The 16,979-nt window shown below is 34.4% G+C and overlaps 1 protein-coding gene across 2 annotated transcripts in view; it reads left to right on the top strand.

Moving 5' to 3' along the window:
- The window catches only part of VPS13A (vacuolar protein sorting 13 homolog A), a 110,714-nt gene that overhangs the window by 80,345 nt on the left and 13,390 nt on the right, over positions 1-16,979 (top strand). The window contains exons 55-69 of one of the 2 annotated variants that reach the window (XM_075078465.1): positions 496-649; positions 1,502-1,648; positions 2,242-2,323; positions 3,651-3,720; positions 4,195-4,300; positions 6,780-6,893; positions 8,721-8,866; positions 8,979-9,060; positions 10,606-10,719; positions 11,177-11,252; positions 11,355-11,518; positions 12,364-12,409; positions 12,663-12,786; positions 13,818-13,932; positions 16,101-16,680. In XM_075078465.1, coding sequence (XP_074934566.1) covers positions 496-649; positions 1,502-1,648; positions 2,242-2,323; positions 3,651-3,720; positions 4,195-4,300; positions 6,780-6,893; positions 8,721-8,866; positions 8,979-9,060; positions 10,606-10,719; positions 11,177-11,252; positions 11,355-11,518; positions 12,364-12,409; positions 12,663-12,786; positions 13,818-13,932; positions 16,101-16,163 — 1,603 coding nt within the window. In that variant the 3' untranslated portion in view covers positions 16,164-16,680. Of the gene's footprint in view, positions 1-495; positions 650-1,501; positions 1,649-2,241; positions 2,324-3,650; positions 3,721-4,194; positions 4,301-6,779; positions 6,894-8,720; positions 8,867-8,978; positions 9,061-10,605; positions 10,720-11,176; positions 11,253-11,354; positions 11,519-12,363; positions 12,410-12,662; positions 12,787-13,817; positions 13,933-16,100; positions 16,681-16,979 lie in introns of those variants that run through there. The other variant, XM_075078464.1, reaches the window with a different exon arrangement.

Genomic DNA, 16,979 nt, shown 5'->3' with positions numbered 1-16,979 from the left:
CATAAAATCAGCAGAGGAAACATGTAAACCAGAATTGTACATTGATTTAGACAGAGTGAAGAAACTAGTTATGAGAAATAAGAGGCAGTTCAGGAGACATTTCGTTGTGACTTGAAGTTCTGAGTTTCTAGTAAATTCAGGTATGCCAACATACATGCAGGAGTATATGCAGAAAACTACTCTGAGATCGTAGAATAATGGGTGACAGTACTGATTCAGTTCCTGATTAAGTATCCTTAGACACCCATCTTCATCAAAGTTACGCAGACCTGCTGTTAACTTTTCTTTTTTACATTATGTTGGAGGCACTGGCTTCCACTTAGTACCAAGAAGGCAGTTGGATGATTTGGGTCACTTTTATTTACTACATTAGTGCTTTATGATGTGGTTTCTTATTCTCTAGTTACAACCAATTAAAAGCCATAGTATGATAGGTAGAACTTGTTTTGAAATAGCTAATCATTTTCTCCTGGTCCTTTGTTTTTGCTTTCAAAGTTCTGATGTGGTTTGGGAGACAAAACCCAAGAAGAAGTCAAGATGGAGACCACTGAGCGTTAAGCAGACTGATAAATTAGAACAAGAATTCAAAGATTACAGTGAGCTAACTCCTTCAGAAAATAAGATTATTGAGTTGGAATCAAATGTTTTGGTAATACTGATAGTTCTCTTAAATCTATTGTTTACATGTATACACTGGAAAAATATTATGTATCAATTTTATTATCTTTGAAGAAAATTGAGATGACTGATTTGCCTAATTCATTTGAAAAACCTTCTTTATATCTGTCTAGAAAAAAAATTCCATAAACATTTCAATGCTTGCTATGTCTTTTTATTATTAGCTTCTAACTTTGAAATTGAAGTGTGACATTTTTGCAGGTCATGGGACTAAATGTGCACAAAGCTACAGTAGAAAAGCTTTACGGTTCGCTTGGTTCATTTGTTACACTGGGGAGGTGGGCAAGGTGTTAGTTTTGGGTTTGTTTGTTTTAGCACAAAATCTTGTATTTTTCAAGTGCCTTATTGTGGGATAATTGAACCATGTCATTCAACCACATACATATGAAGAAATCATTCCAGCAATTATTCTGGGATGTAGAAGCACATTATGCTCCAAATGCTCCTGTCCTTGTCTATAGATAAGGTCTTAGATAGTAATTAGAATGTGTTGTAGGTAAATTAGCATGGTATAGGTAAATAAGACAGTTTTTATCTCAGTCTTAAACCATTATATTATATTATACTACTCTGCCTTTTCTCTAGAAAGCCGTGTATAAACACTAGTAATCCCCCCAAAATACAGTGTGTTTTAGTTCTAATTTTGTGGAAATTTATGACAAAATTTGATTGTTTAAAGTTAGACATCTGACTTAAAAGCTGCAAAACTTTTACTGCTAAGCTATCTTTACAATGTAATGAACTGTACAAATTTTGAAGTATATTATAAAAAACAGTCTTTTGAAACATATAGCATACCAAAGTTTGTTTAATAATACAATAGGTATGTTTAACTCCTAATGGGATGAACATGAAAATTCAACAACCAAATGAGATCCCTATTAGAAGGAATTATCTGCCAGCTTTAAAAGTAGAATACAGTTCATCTGCTCATCAGAAGTCTTTCAGAATTCAAATTTACAGGATACAGGTGAGTCTTGTCAAAAAACCGGTGAGGGAGTCATTAAGAAAAGGCAACTTTTATGAAAACTTTGTTTTAGTTTTAGAGTTGTTTGGTTTTGTCGTGTTTTGAATTTAATTGTACTCATTGGCTCTTACGTCAGTGCTTCTCAATCTTTGGAAATAAATAAGTAAATTCTTTGGGGAGGGGGGGATGGGGGATGGGACAGACACAAACCCCAGACAACTCTGACTGTTTGGGAAAAACATTAACCGTTAATCTTCCATGCTTTTTCTTGTGACTTTTCTTTACAACCAACAAAAAAAAAAAGGTACAATTTGTTGTCTTACATATGTTCAAGTTTTTAAAAATAAATCCTTTGCAAAAGTTCTGTAGACCATTTATTACCACCAACTTAGAGAAGCTTTCCTAGGCTATTTGGGTTGGATGATTTCATTTTGAAAACAGACATTTTGAACCACAGTAGCAGGGTTTTTTTCTGCCGTTGAATTTCTGGAATGCTATAGGTAACATTATTAATTCTTGTGTTTGTCCTGTTTTTAAAATATTTCACTATTGAAAAGCTAATATGCTGTGCCTTGTCCTGTCCTTGCCCCTATTAGATACAAAACCAGATTCCTGGAGCCATATTTCCCTTTGTGTTCTATCCTATTAAACCTCCAAAGTCCATCACCTTGGATTCAGGTTTGTTGTTCTAGTTTAACATAATCCTACTTCTAAAATGGCAAGATAACTCTCTTGTACTGAAGTTAACCATGTCACTTTCATCAGGTGAAGTCTGTATAACCTTACTGATGACAGATAACACAAATACTGATGTTAGAGGTAGGGAAGCAGTTTTCTCTACAAGGGTGAAATACAGAAAACCTTTTAAACAGTTAACAGAAGAAAACGAAATTTCTTTCATCCATCAATGTCATACCTTTTAAGCACATCTTTTTGACATGCTGATTTAGTGCTCTTGGAGAGCATAATGTGAAAGTTACATTTGGATAAAGCTTAGGATGGGCTTTGGGCAGTTGCACTCAGACCACAAATGAAAATCAATGCTGACTAATATAGAAGAGTTGCGTGCTGAAAATAAGCAACATTTGATCTGTTCTTAACTTGATGGTGGTGAATTTGTTGCACCATCTGCATTGACTTGAATTTGGAGTTCCGTGCTGGTGAGGGATCACTTTTCATCTTTAGTCATCCAATTTTTCCCTACTGCCTCAAATAAACAATTTATCTTAATCATGTTGTTATGGGCTTTTTTTTATTGCTTGCACGCAATAGATGACCTAGTGACGTATCTGAAATAATCTTAACCAATAAGAAAAGATACGTGTGCCAGTCTAAACTCAAAATTGCTATGTGAGGCACGATTTATAAGCTTTGTAGATTGCAAATTATATTTTGCCTGTTTTGTCAGTAGCCTTCTGACTTCTCCGCTTGGAGCATATTGCTCAACATCAGTATACTAGGTGATGAACTGCAGTGTTTCATTAACTCGTCCAGGGCAAAGTCACCTGAAAGACCAGCATAATCTGAGGAGGGATTCTGGATTGAGACAAAGAGCACTGTTTGTAGTTTTGTACAGAAGCGAATAGGATGTCAGGTGTTCATTCTGAATATGATCAATTTCAAGCTAGAGTGAATAAATCTGCGGAATTATTTTTGTTTGTTTAGTTTCTATTTTTGTATCAGCCATTGGAAAATCTTATAGCATGACTAGGGAAATTGTATGTCTAAGATTATATCAATATTAATTTTTTTTAAATTAAAATGGTACATTTTCAGAGATCAGTGAAATAGAATTTTGATGTTCTATTTCATCCTTGTCTTCCCATTCCTTTTTGTTCCTGCTCTTTTCCCTGACTTAGTTGTTTGCCAGTCATATCCATTATGTAATCCTACTTTACAGGATTGAGAGAATCCTGAACATACACAACATTTTCATATTAAAAATATAAAGGTATGTATATCCCATAAAAATCTGTGCTGATCTCTTTATTTTACAACTTCATAGCACCAAAACCATTTACTGATGTCAGTATTGTCATGAGAACTGCAGGACATTCACAAATATCTCATATTAAGTAAGTATTTTGACATGTTCTGTCTCTTTTGCTGTTGATTATGTTTAATAAAGCTTTAAAACTAGAATTATTATAGGGACAAACATAATGCAAAATAATTTCACACCAACTCATTCTTGGAAAGATCAGAGCACTTAGATAAAAGCTCAACCCCCTTTATTTTCTACATAATTGCAGAATAAAACAAGGATTTTTAAAGTGTCTTTTTAATGCAGGTTTTTAGTCTTTTAATTTATAAAAAACTCTGTGTGATGGTGCTATATACAGTGTTAAATGCTGCTGCTTAATTGAAGTAGTTCTGGTTACAGAAAATGTGTTTATTCTACACCACTATGGGAAGCCTTCTTTTCACTAGTAATGGTGAACCACTATCTGAAGTCAATAAATAAGTGGCTTAAAGACCCTAGTTGTAAGTTTCACGTGTGACAAATTTTTCATTAAGCACCTTAATAATTGTTTTTGTTTCATGTGTAGGTATTTTAAGGTCCTGATTCAAGAGATGGATCTCAGATTAGATCTTGGCTTCCTGTATGCGCTGGTTGAATTCTTCACACGGACTGATGTGCTGAGTGACCAAGAGGTAGAAACCTTTTGCTGTTTAAAAATGAATAGATTTTAAGTTTGTAATTGTTCAACTTTTATTTAAAAAAAGAAAAACCAACTTGGTCTTCTGTGTCCATAACACTGTTAATTGCTGTGTCTGGGACATATGAAGCTGTGAGGTTTTTAAGAGTTAAGCATTGCCTGACAGAAACAATAAACTCTTTCCTTTATCCTCATCTTGCAAACTATGCAAAGAAGGCTTCAAAACCTTCTGAAAAGAATGAAACTAATGCTGTTTTAGGCTCTTTGGTCTTACTAATGCCTGAGGGATCAGTTAATTAAGAATCTAAGCCAAGAAAGATGCTGAAATAATGCTCTTTTCCTTAATGTAGTTCATTTAAAGAATAATTTAAAAATCTAGGAAAATCTTGGCCAGGAAGTCACTGAAACTTATCTGCCCATGAAAGCAAGAGAATGTAAGAGGAATGGAGAGAGGCTGAGTAGAAAGTCAAAGCGTCTTTGGAAATTTTATACAAAATTATAAAGTTGGAAGATGATGTAGTTGTCGTGTTGATACTACATGGAGAGGAGGGGGCAGTGGGAGGGAATTTAATTACTGTAAAGGGAGAATGAGAGGAGTTTGTACATAGGAACAGTAGAAATAAAATATAGTAATACAAATGCAAGGTATTCTGCTTGGGAAATAATAATGAAAACTTCAGATACAACTATCCTCTGTTGCTTAACAGAGGAGCCAGAATTTCTTGGATTTGCCAAAGAAAACAAAAAGAAGGTGATAAGCTGTATAGATACAACGCAGTTCTGATGTTTATTGGGCATGCTGTTCTTGTAAGAGTCTTGACATTTGAATACACAATGAACTGACAAAAAATGATTTAGCAGAAGGTGTATAGGTGTATAGAATGCTGCTAGTGAAAAATGAACCAGAAATATTTGCATAAAAGATCTGCCTGGATGAGTAGAGCAAAAAGTTCCTTTTCAATGTAGGGCATTAAAAGCTATTGTCTTACTGTGGCAAGTGAAAGGTATGCTGGAAACGCAACTACTTCGCTTTTATTTCCCCATATCTACACATCAGAGATGAAAAAAGTATTAACACTCAGGGATTACACTAAAATAAGGAGAAAAAGTTAAAAAGTTGCTCCAATGTAAATATAAATTGAAAATTAGAAGGAAGTATGGAATAATAAGAATTAATTTTTTGAATAATATTTCAAACAAGATAGGAATCTTGTTAGAATTTTGTAAGTTCACGCAGAATAAATTGATGAAAGAATTGTCTGCTATGGGTTGTAGTTCAGCCGATATTTTCACCTAAGTAAATTTGCTACTCTTGCATGATGGTAAGAATGAGCAGTCTAATTGTGACTTATGAAATATAACGAAACTGGAAGCCTTCCTTAAACAAAGCAGACACTTAATGAATATTAAGTTCATTTTGAATTGTTTCAGAGATGTCGCTGTATTCTCATATGCAGAAATACGTAGTCTAAACTGGTGGTTCTCAGCAGTGTCCTAGGGCATACAGTCTGTTATATCTGTTGATACCAGATGTACCTGTGAATTCTAGATTATTGTGGTAGTTTGAAGAATTATATTAATTTTCAATTGTTGTGTAGTCGAAAAAATACGTTATACTTCCTTCTCTTCCTCCCCTGCCAGTGGAAGGATGAATGATTTGAGATCAGCATTGTGAGCTGAATCGCTGAATCCAGATATTAGACGAGGCCCTCTTCTGCACTTTCATTTTTTAGTAGAATTGCAAGGCATAAATTTAGCATTTGATCCCTACTTAATATTTAACGCCTTCGCTGTTTTTCTTGTTTAAGTAGCAAGGTGATATCTGTGTTTACGGTTCTGAAACGATATCTCACATTATTTTCAGTTACAACTCCATTTTTCTTTGGCTGGTTAAGGCTTTTCTGACTATAACTTCAGAATTATTGTTATATAAAAATCTTAAAGTTTTTTTTTGTACTTAATTAATTCTTCAAAAACTTTCGTAAAGGAATGCTATCTTTTGGAGGATAAAAGAGAAAAGGGATAGATGGAGGTCTTCTCAGAGTATGTAAAAGTGTACTTTCTATATAACAGAAATAGTCTTTAGTCTTGTTTTTTGTATTTAAAAACCTATGCACTATGTTGTCTGTTCAGAAGGGTATGCCCATTTTTCGGTCCAGGTGAAAATTGTCCAAACTTTGCTTGAAAATATTTAGTATTTGAACTTTCATAAAAATATATTTGTTTTTAAAACCATTAAATACATGTAAGTTTGATTTTCTTTTTAAACATATGTTTCCTTCTTTTCATACCAAAAAGGTAGCAAACAAACGCCAGTTAAAAGTCCTTTAAAATGTCTATTGTTTAAGTAAAAAATTAAGATAAAGGGAGTATAAGTAATATTAGTCAATGTATTGCATCTCAGTGACAAACGCATGATAGTTTTATATACTTCAAATTTTAAAGCAATATTTTTTTTGAAAATGCATTCACAGCTAGAACTTTTCAAAAAGGATGTTGAATCTCTTCAAGAAGAACTGATGAGTGTGTCATCAATGGATACATCACAAATCAGCTTGTATGAATACTTTCATATCTCTCCAATTAAGGTATACACTTTTCATAGTATAGCCTGTCTTCTCTTTAATGGAGGAATTTTTGTCTTCTGCAGGATAGTAGGCACTGGAGATGAAGAAATAGAGGAGATCAAAAATAAAATAAAAATGTTCTGGAAAAGTACTTTTCATTGTTACCAATAACTTATGTGTTTTACATAAATATTTATTAAATATTTACATCAGAAGTTCATTATTTCATTCCTATCCATGGCTTTCTTCATATACAGTAATTCTTATTATTTAAGAGATCCTTGCAAAATGCTACAGTTTCTATGCAGACAGTATGTTGTGCGTTGGAGATTGAAGTAACTTAGAAAATTAAACATACGCAGCCAGCATTACTGTGCAATGACATTTTCTGCTTTATTATTACTTACTCACTGGAAAAGCAGCTTTGGTTTTTGACTCCAGTAAAGTCTGCTTTTGTCTGTTTCCTCATTCCCATAAACATTCAGGTACAGCTGTTAAATAGTACGTGCATACTTACATGGATACAATAGCCTGCTTGCCCAAATCTAACTCTCATGAGTTTTTAGCTCACTGGTCTTCGTTTTTTGATTATCGCATAGCTGACGTTGTGAAGGCTCTGATGGTACTTTGGAGGTTCTATAACAGTTCTTAAGAGAATCTCTCCTCCATCCTTGGGATACAGATCAAAGAACAGTTCAAGTTTCACTTCTTTACAGTATTTGTTGAGATGTTAGAAGTGGTCTGCAATTAGAACAGGTGATTCTGGGAAATGCTTGGCTAGCTTTATGTAAACAGCTTAGCCTAACTCATCCCAAGTATATTTACTAGCTGTTTCGGTGTATCTTCAATTAGATGTTCATAGATATGTCTCCAGTTGTTTTATTACAAAACTGCCCAGGACTTGACAGAAGTGTAATGTCCGTTACATGGTAAGGTAGCAAAATGAACACTTTGTAACAAAGTAAACAAAAGCGCCTTTTTAATGTACTCTGTCACATCTGACAAGAAGAATTACATGGAGGAGATAGGATGGAATAAATGGGCTTCAGGTTCTAATAAAAGATTAGTCTTTAACAGTTCAGAGGTCAATATAGAGCTGGAATGAAGTGACAACGATTCTGCAAGACAAGCTGTGCATTTTTGAAATAAACTATAGTTAATGTGTGTTACACTGTAAATTAATGAATGGCACACAGTGTTGACTTCAGAGAATCAGAAACAGGCATAACTTTTCACCTGATTTTGAGAACTGCTGAATACACTTGTGCTCTATAGAGCCATTTGAGCAATTTTTCTGAATGTTTTTCTATTTTGAGACTGCCACCTTAATTTCTGTGAAACAAATACTTCAATTAATTCAGGTGGCACAGGTGGAATTTTTCTTGTATACAAATTCCAGTGTTTATTGAACACCTGTAAAATTTGTGTGGATCACTTGTTTTCAGGCTTTTGTTTCTCATTCTTGCTTGGACACCTTGCTATGTTATCGTTTTCAGTTTGCTTAGATTTTGGGTATAGTTACAGAAACAAAATGTTTTGCAAACAAGCTAATAACCTAAATTATAGCTACAAGATTCTGGAGACCTTATCTGAAAACATGAGTAGGCAATTTCAAGTTCTTGTTTCTTAAAGGTAGTTCCAGTTATTCAGTTTGACTTCAAATGTCAGTGGGTTTTTATTATTCTGTGTGATATATTTATGTTCTCTGTTATGAAGTTAGTCTGATCTCAGTCAAGATTAGAAATGTCTTAGCTAATTTCTTAAGTCATCTAAAATATTATAAAGATAGAAATATAATAATTCCAATAACCAACCATGTTATTTCCCAATCTCTTTTTTATCCTTTAGTTACACCTAAGCTTTTCACTCAGTACGGGTGGAGAAGATAGTAACAAAGAAGAAAGAAAGAACGAATTGATACCACTTCAGTCCTTGAATCTCCTGCTCAAGAGTATAGGGGCTACCCTCACAGATGTACAAGATGTTGTCTTTAAGTAGGTTAAAAATATAATTGTAAAGATTACTTCCAAAGACTAAATCAATATGACATATGTTATATTTTTATTTTGCTGTGCATAATAAGGACGTACTTTTTTCTTTTTTTAGGCTGGCATTCTTTGAACTCAGCTATCACTTCTGTACTACCCAACAGCTCCAATCAGCAGTTGTAAGGCATTATTCAAAGCAGGTTAGAATAAGTAAATTTCAATATTTCAGTGAATTTGTATTTTGAAAGCACTGCTGTGCACTTTGGTTCTATGAAAATAAATAAAACTACTTTCAGCCTTGTATGTTTGTACAGAGGTTAAATGTATAAACGCAAACAAAACAATTACTCATTAGCTGGATTATATTGCCTTTATTTTGGGGGCAAGTTCTGGTTCCAAATTAGGAGTAGAGGAAAAGTGGCATGGATAACATGCTGGAATGGATAGTGGAAGCAAACACAGTGCAGCTCTGATAGAGCAGAATTGGCGTAAAATTATTAATATTTTTCCCTGGACATTAGTAGTGTATGAATTATGATCCCATTTGGGCATTGTGAACTGTTCAGGTCCTGTCATCCAGTGGACAGAATCTAGCAGATACACTTTTGCATAAAAGATTTAGTCCATCATTAATAATAAGGGATTCTTTGGACATATTAATTTAGTGCTCTATCCATCTTTAAAGGAGGAAAAAAAAACCTATACAGGGTTTTAATTGGGAAATGAGTTACCTGTTTTTCTCTGACCCTTCCTTTTCTGAGAGAGAAAATCTGAAATCTCTTGGTAGATGCTCAACCTTATTTTAAAATCAAATTACACTTCATATAATGTTTTGCAGTGACAATTAACTAAATTTTCTCAGCATATGCAAACCGACCAAATTTTGTCCTGTAGTATGAGAGAAATCTAGGTAATGTGCATGCTTTGTGTTGTGGTTTAAACCCAGCTGGCAGCTAAGCACCACCCAGCCACTCGCCCTTCATGGGATGGGGGAGAGATTTGGAAGGGTAAAAGGGACAACCCACGAGTTTTGAGATAAAGACAGTTTAATAGGTAAAGGAAAAATCCATGCATGCAAACAAAGCAAAACAAGGAATGCATTCACTCCTTCCTGTGGGCAGGCAAGGTGTTCAGCCATCTCCAGGAAAGCAGGGCTCCATCACACATCACAGTTACTTGGGAAGCCAAAATGTCCTAACTGTGAATGTCCCCCGCTTCCTTCTTCCCCCAGCTTTATATGCTGAGCATGACGTCATATGGTGTGGGATATCCCTCTGGTCAGTTGGGGTCAGCTGTCCCAGCTGTGTCCCCTCCCAGCTTCTTGAGCACCCCCAGTCTGCTCGCTGGTGGGGTGGGGTGAGCAGCAGAAAAGGCCTTAGCTCTGTGTAAGCCCTGCTCAGCAGTAGCTAAAACATCCCTCTGTTATGAACACTGTTTTCAGCACAAGTCCAAAACATAGCCCCCTACATGCCAAAACCAGCACACTTTGTAAACTCTCAAGAACATTCATGTCAGTTATTTGTGAAATGCTTGTAAGAAGTAATGTTTATGTGGCTGACTTACTATGATTTTCTTACTGTAAGAGCCTTTTTGATACAATTGCTTCTACTTTTCCAGATAGTTTTGAGTGTTTTATATTAAACTTATGTTGCTTTCAATTTTTTTGTTTTAATCTGGTTATACTACACTGCCTTTGTTTTAGTGTAATTTCTGAAATATTTTTACTTAACTGTTTTTACTTTTAGGCTATTAAACAGATGTATGTTCTTATTCTTGGCCTTGATGTCTTGGGTAATCCATTTGGATTCATAAGAGGCTTGTCTGAAGGCGTAGAAGCATTTTTCTATGAACCTTACCAGGTAAATATCTCTTCTGCCTTCATATGAAATCTAGCACAAGTAGATACACAGGAATTACATTGAAAATGCAGACATATTAATACCTTTTTTGTTTTAAATTTAGATTTAGAATTGAAAATTTAAAGTGAAAGTGCCAGGAAAAGTTATTGGAAAACTCAAGTGAGACAAAAAGGAGAGAGTAGTCAATTTAACTTAATTCATGAAAGACTGTTCCTTATGGTTCTTACTTTAAAATAAATCTGCATTTTTTGCATTCAACTTAAAATAAGCAGATTTCAGGGAATGAATTAGTATTCTAAAATAGTCTTTCTCTCCCAGGTGTCCTTGTGGGCCCTTTCACTCTTTCTTATGTTCTTGTTCTCTTTGTTACGTATAAATTCCAATAAAAGCATAAGATTTAAAATTATGTAATGCCATTTGAAGCTTAACAGAAATGCATCTTTTTTTTTTTCCTTAGGGAGCCATCCAGGGCCCTGAAGAATTTATAGAAGGAATGGCCCTAGGACTTAAAGCACTAGTAGGGGGAGCTGTTGGTAGGTTTCAGCATTATTCCGGTAATATACTCCATAGTGAGCAATATAGGGTGAATATTTGTAAATTGCATTGGCATTTTATTTTGTTTTACTTTCCAATAGGTGGATTAGCTGGTGCTGCATCAAGAATCACTGGCGCTATGGCAAAAGGAGTAGCTGCAATAACTATGGATGAGGATTACCAGCAGAAAAGGAGAGAAGCCATGAATAAACAGCCCACTGGTCTGAGAGAGGGTATCACTCGTGGTGGAAAAGGATTAGTTTCTGTAAGAAGAAAAATTATAAAAAGATTAATGGATTTTATGCGGGCAAGAGTAACAAATACAGGGGCTGCCAAGGTCACCAGGGATTTAGAGAGATGTTCCAGCTCTTTAAAAGTGGAGCTGGGCACCACTGTTTTGGGTGGATTTGGATAGTGCCTTTGAACTTTTTCTTCAGCAAACTTAAGAAGTTGAAGGATAAGAAGAAGTAGGTATGGTATAAACCAAATGTGTGATGGTTGGAAAAGACTATTTTAAGGGTTTGAAATAACACATGTTGCATCGCCCTCCCCTTCCCCAATTATCTGTTCAGTAAGTGCTAATAAAAGTAAAAATGTGGTGGAAAAATATCTTCAGTACAGTATTATTATTCAAGTGGAAGATTCAGCAAGTACATAATTCAGCTGAACTCAATTCAAATAACTTGGAATCATGTTCTCCATGGTAGCCATACCTAGGCAGAACATTACATGCTATGGAAGCTTTCTTTTGTAGTCACAATTACAGACTGCCTTCAAATGGACTGCTGCTTATTTTTTCCCTTGCCACATCTAGACATGTGTGTCTACAAAGGCTGCATCTTTGTTCACCACTATTTTCCATCCGGCACACATTTGGTTTATACCTAAAATGAAACTGATTAAATTATGTCAGCATTAAAATACTCTTTATTTTAATTCTGGTTTTGCAAATTTGTGGCCACAATTGAGCAATAATCTTAAAGAAATGTTAGAGTACTCCAACACATGTACTTTGAGGCTATTCACCAATGAAGTAGTAAGGAAAACGTAAAAAATGAAAAATGTAATCTGAAAGCATATTTGTAATGTCGCTTTTCTTTCTCGTGGTAGGGTTTTGTCAGTGGCATAACAGGAATAGTTACAAAACCAATAAGAGGTAAGTTTAGGTCTTCTGGTGCATTAACTGTTCTTATGATGGTAGATTCTTTATATTTGAGACATTATAAATCTGAGTAATACAATTCTTTATGAAGATTTTATATTCCTACTGACTTAGTTTACATGTTGTTTGGAGGAGACTATGTAGTTGCATATCAAATAAGATTTGGAATTACATGGTAATTAAGTTTGCTAGGATTGTAAGAAAAATTCAGAGTTTTACAACGATTTGTTGCACTTAATCCTTTCAGGAGCTCAGAAAGAAGGAGCAGCTGGTTTTTTCAAAGGTGTTGGAAAAGGCTTAGTGGGAGCAGTAGCTAGGCCTACTGGAGGAATCATAGACATGGCAAGCAGCACATTTCAGGGTATTAAAAAGTAAGTAAAATAACTATGAAGAATGACATATGGCATGAACAGACAATAGTAGGAGCAGTAGTACACTGTCTTTGTATCAGTTCTGCGTCAATGTTTGTGGATGTCTCAACTTTGTCATTAATACAGACGAGCTAGGAAAAAAACTCTTACCCATATTGTTATTTATATAATAAATAGGTGGCTTTTCAAAAAATTCACAGCTGATAGCGTTTAAAACCCATAACATCAAATCTTGGGTATTTCTGTCATTACCAGAGAAACTAGTTTAAAAGCCTCAGCCATCAGACTTCCTTCAATTGCTGATTTTTTTCCCGCCCTTGCACCCCAAATATACAGGAACAAGGGACTTCTCAGCTTCATCAGAAGTTATTTTTTATATTACTACTATATGAGATGAGTTCCAAGACTACCAGGTCTTTCCTGGATTTTTCTTGGTTGTTCAGACTGTGAACTGTGTTATATCTGCATATTGAATACTGTGATAGTCTCACTTTAATAAACCCATTGCTGTAGGTTATCTCACACTGTAATGTGTAAAGAAGTAGGAGAAAATGTTTTGAGAGGGCATTTAGTAGCTTTTTCTGAATACAGCTGTTTAATGGCCCTGCTTTTGGTGAGCTAGGTCACTTTTGCTGCCATAAGATTGCTAGTCTCTTCTGTTTTTCCACTCTAGGTTCTTTAACAGAGAAATGCCAGAAAAATATCAGAGCAGAATTGCTGTATGGCACAGATGTCTTTAATTTTGAAGTTTTGAAGAATATTTAGACACTAATTAAGTATTGCAGGCATGTGCTGCCCTGTGCCATCTCATTTTGTTACAAATTTCTGAAATAGGTTTCTGAGTAAAATCTATTACTGTATCACAGAATATCTGTTCGGTGTCTGTTCATATGCCAGTGTACATATATAGACAACAACAACTGCTGTACTAGCACCTTAATTTGTATTTAAAGTAATTTAGAGCCTGTGCTAAATATTATAGCTGAGTAGAGATATTGACACGTAGCTTAAACTTGCTGCATTATTGTCAGAGTTACAGATTCGTCAGAAGATGTGATAAGCCTGCGCCCACCTCGTTTCTTTGGTGAAGATGGAGTTATTAGACCTTACAGATTAAGAGATGGAACTGGAAGTCAAATGTTACAGGTGAAGAAAATGAAAGATAATTTGACATAAATTTTAACTCATCATATGTTGAAATAAATATTTTATAGAATTTCTCTTTTCTTAAATTCTCTACCTACCTAGCAACTCAGTAGTGAAGAAATTCCATCTAATTTCTTAGGCTTATGACCACATGGTGATTTAGTTTCTGTGATACAACTTATTGAGAAAGACACCATAGTTTATACCAGTATATCTGTAGTTGTTTGTGCAAGATACAGAGCATTTTGAAAGAAGAAAAAGGTTTATATATGTAGTTAAAAAGCTTTATGTCTTTATTTTTGATAAACAGTGATGATAAACACAAAGATACTTTTTTTCAGTAATTTTATAATATATGTTTTAAACAATGACATTTTAATCTCAATTTTATGTAAAACAGCATTTTAAACACACTTAAAATAGCTGTATTTATGCATACTACAGCCATTGAAAGAACATAATAAATTTTGAAGTGGAATACATTTTGGATGAAGAAGATGCTGAGCAGCAGTTATTCTTTAGTAATTCAGCTGCCATTTAAGCAAATTTGACTCATATGTCAAAGTGGGTATAATTTCAACTGTTATGCAGCTTACAAAGCTTCTATTTTTCTCCTCTGTTAGAAGTGAAACTGCATTTTAGAAATATTCAAACATAAGAAATAAAGTAGTAATTAGCAATTATATGAATGTAAACTGAATTTTTAAAATACACATGGAAGGATTCACAGTGTGCCAGGGAAATGCTGGAGGAGTCATACAGAAATAACCTTTTGCGAGAAGTAGGTAAGAATGAAGTAGCCTTTGGAGAGGATTTTTATACTATTCTGAGAATTGACACAGCTGTTTGTTTTATATCAAGTTCTAATCTGCTGGTCTCTGTTTCTTCTGCATTTCATTAGTGTGTTTGTTTTCTGGTAGAAGAGGATTGTCCTATATGGGGCATCTCAGCTATGTCCGCTGTACCATTCACTGGTGATCTAGTTCAGCAGACTGTGAAAGTTCTTTGATAATAAATAGTATGCCTCTGCCGTTCCTCTAATGAGGTAGCTTTAACCTGCGCTCTCTGATTTAAAGCTAGTGTTATAAAGCTTACCTTAACTAGAGCATAGTTAGAAGCTACTACTGATGGACAACATAAACTTCGTAATCTGTTTTTTGGTAAGAAAACAAATTCCGAAGCACCCCCTTTTCTGTTTGAGTGTACCACTAAAACAAATGCTAGCAAGCCAACAGTTAGCTCTGATGTGCAGACTGCTCGGCTTTCCATAGCTTTTGCTTCTTAAATTTGTACATGTTTGCATTTTGGGTTTTCTTCTGAGGAACCTTTAAAAAGTCCTGCAATGCAATCTGTAATTCTAATTTGTCTTTTTGGTGTAGTTGAACACAGTACCACCATGCTCCATTATCCAACTTATAATAGCATGAAGGCATTGCCTTGCGTAATGCCTGCCAAATTTAGTGATGGCAGCCACAATCTGAAAGTAGCTAAAGTTGAAAAATTGTGTTTCAGATTAGTTTTCACTACTGACAATTCTAAGGCAGAATTATTCTTGAAGAAATGTTTTGAAAGCTCCAAACAGGGTTGTAATTCTCCGTGTAGACAGTCAAATCAGAAAATAATGAATTGTGTGATTTTATTTTTTTTTTTTAGACATTCATTTCTGATATACTATGTTGGAAGTCTTAATCTTATTTTACCCTCAAGTGTAGTAATGTTTTTGGTTCTTAATGTTTCTGGTTCTGGAGATGTTTCTTTGTTTCATATGAGACTCAGCGTATCACATGTCCCCTGTCTGAAACAGTTTGAATAGCGTAATATTTTCTTATGGCGGGGAAAAAAGACTATCCTCCCCTTCTGTAGTATTTCTGTGTGTACAGGTCTGGTGAGTGGCCCCACTGCAGTCACTGTGTTGTAGTATTTCCAGCAGATTACTGGATTAGATTGGAATAAAACTTCTTTTAGTGATTTAGAGATTGTATATGCTGATTAAAGGAAACAGGATATGGGTGATTTCGTGTGCTCATACCGTGTCCTAAACTAGGATGTCACTTCAGAATTTCTTTGTTTTCTGGGGCTTTATTTTGCTTTAATTAACAAATTTGCCAGACAAACTAATACTTCCAAACTAATACTTCTGCTTTCTTCTTCCCTTACCATGCTTTCAGAAAAGACAGGCCTACAGGGAATGGACTAAGACTCACAATAGTAGTGATGATGATGACAGTTAGGATAATATGGACTGTAACAGATATATATGGCCTTTGTCACATTCTTTTGACCTTTACGTATTAAATGTGCTGCTGTAATTCCCACTGAGAAATTGGAGTTGTCTGATATTAAATTCTTATTTTCAAAAATGTGCAAAAAAAATGTGGGGAAATAAACTGGATGATGATGAGTGCTAGGTGAAGGAGCAAAGAATATAATAAAACTAGTTTTATAGAAAAAACTGAATATTACGTAAAAATAGTATTGAATAATATGAAGAAATAGTAATACCGTCACTTAATTTCCAGATATGTTTCTATCAAGTCTATTTAATGTTTTTGCATTTATATAAGTGTTTGACAGGTTATATTTATAAGTTGCTAGATGGAATGCTTTTAAATGTGTTCAGTAAAACTTTACTGAGTTGTACCATCATTATTGGTGTTAAAATGCTGTTTGACTGTTTTATTTCATATTTCAAAAGTATTTTGTCTGCTTTTCTTTTTAACAATAAACAATATTTAAAGTATACCTAAATTGGATTCATCTGTTCTGTTCCAACATTGTTTCTCATGTTTCCTGGAACTAGATTATGTAAAAATATTAAATGGCCTATCAAAGTTTTTAAAAGGTAAAACGCATATATTTTGAAACGAACATTTAACATAAACCTTTAATTTGTCATTTATAATCTGTTTAACCATAATCTTTAGATACTAATTTTGTGTATCCTTTGGATTCCTTACATGTGTGAAATAACAGTTTCTTTAGTTATTATTTTTATTACGACCATAAATTACTTGGTTCTTAAATCAGTATTTTTACTGTTTTTGTAG

The sequence above is a fragment of the Phalacrocorax aristotelis genome, chromosome Z, assembly GCF_949628215.1.
Source record: "Phalacrocorax aristotelis chromosome Z, bGulAri2.1, whole genome shotgun sequence".
NCBI classification, from domain to species: Eukaryota; Metazoa; Chordata; class Aves; order Suliformes; family Phalacrocoracidae; genus Phalacrocorax; species Phalacrocorax aristotelis.
This window is presented reverse-complemented; position numbering and strand designations above follow the sequence as displayed.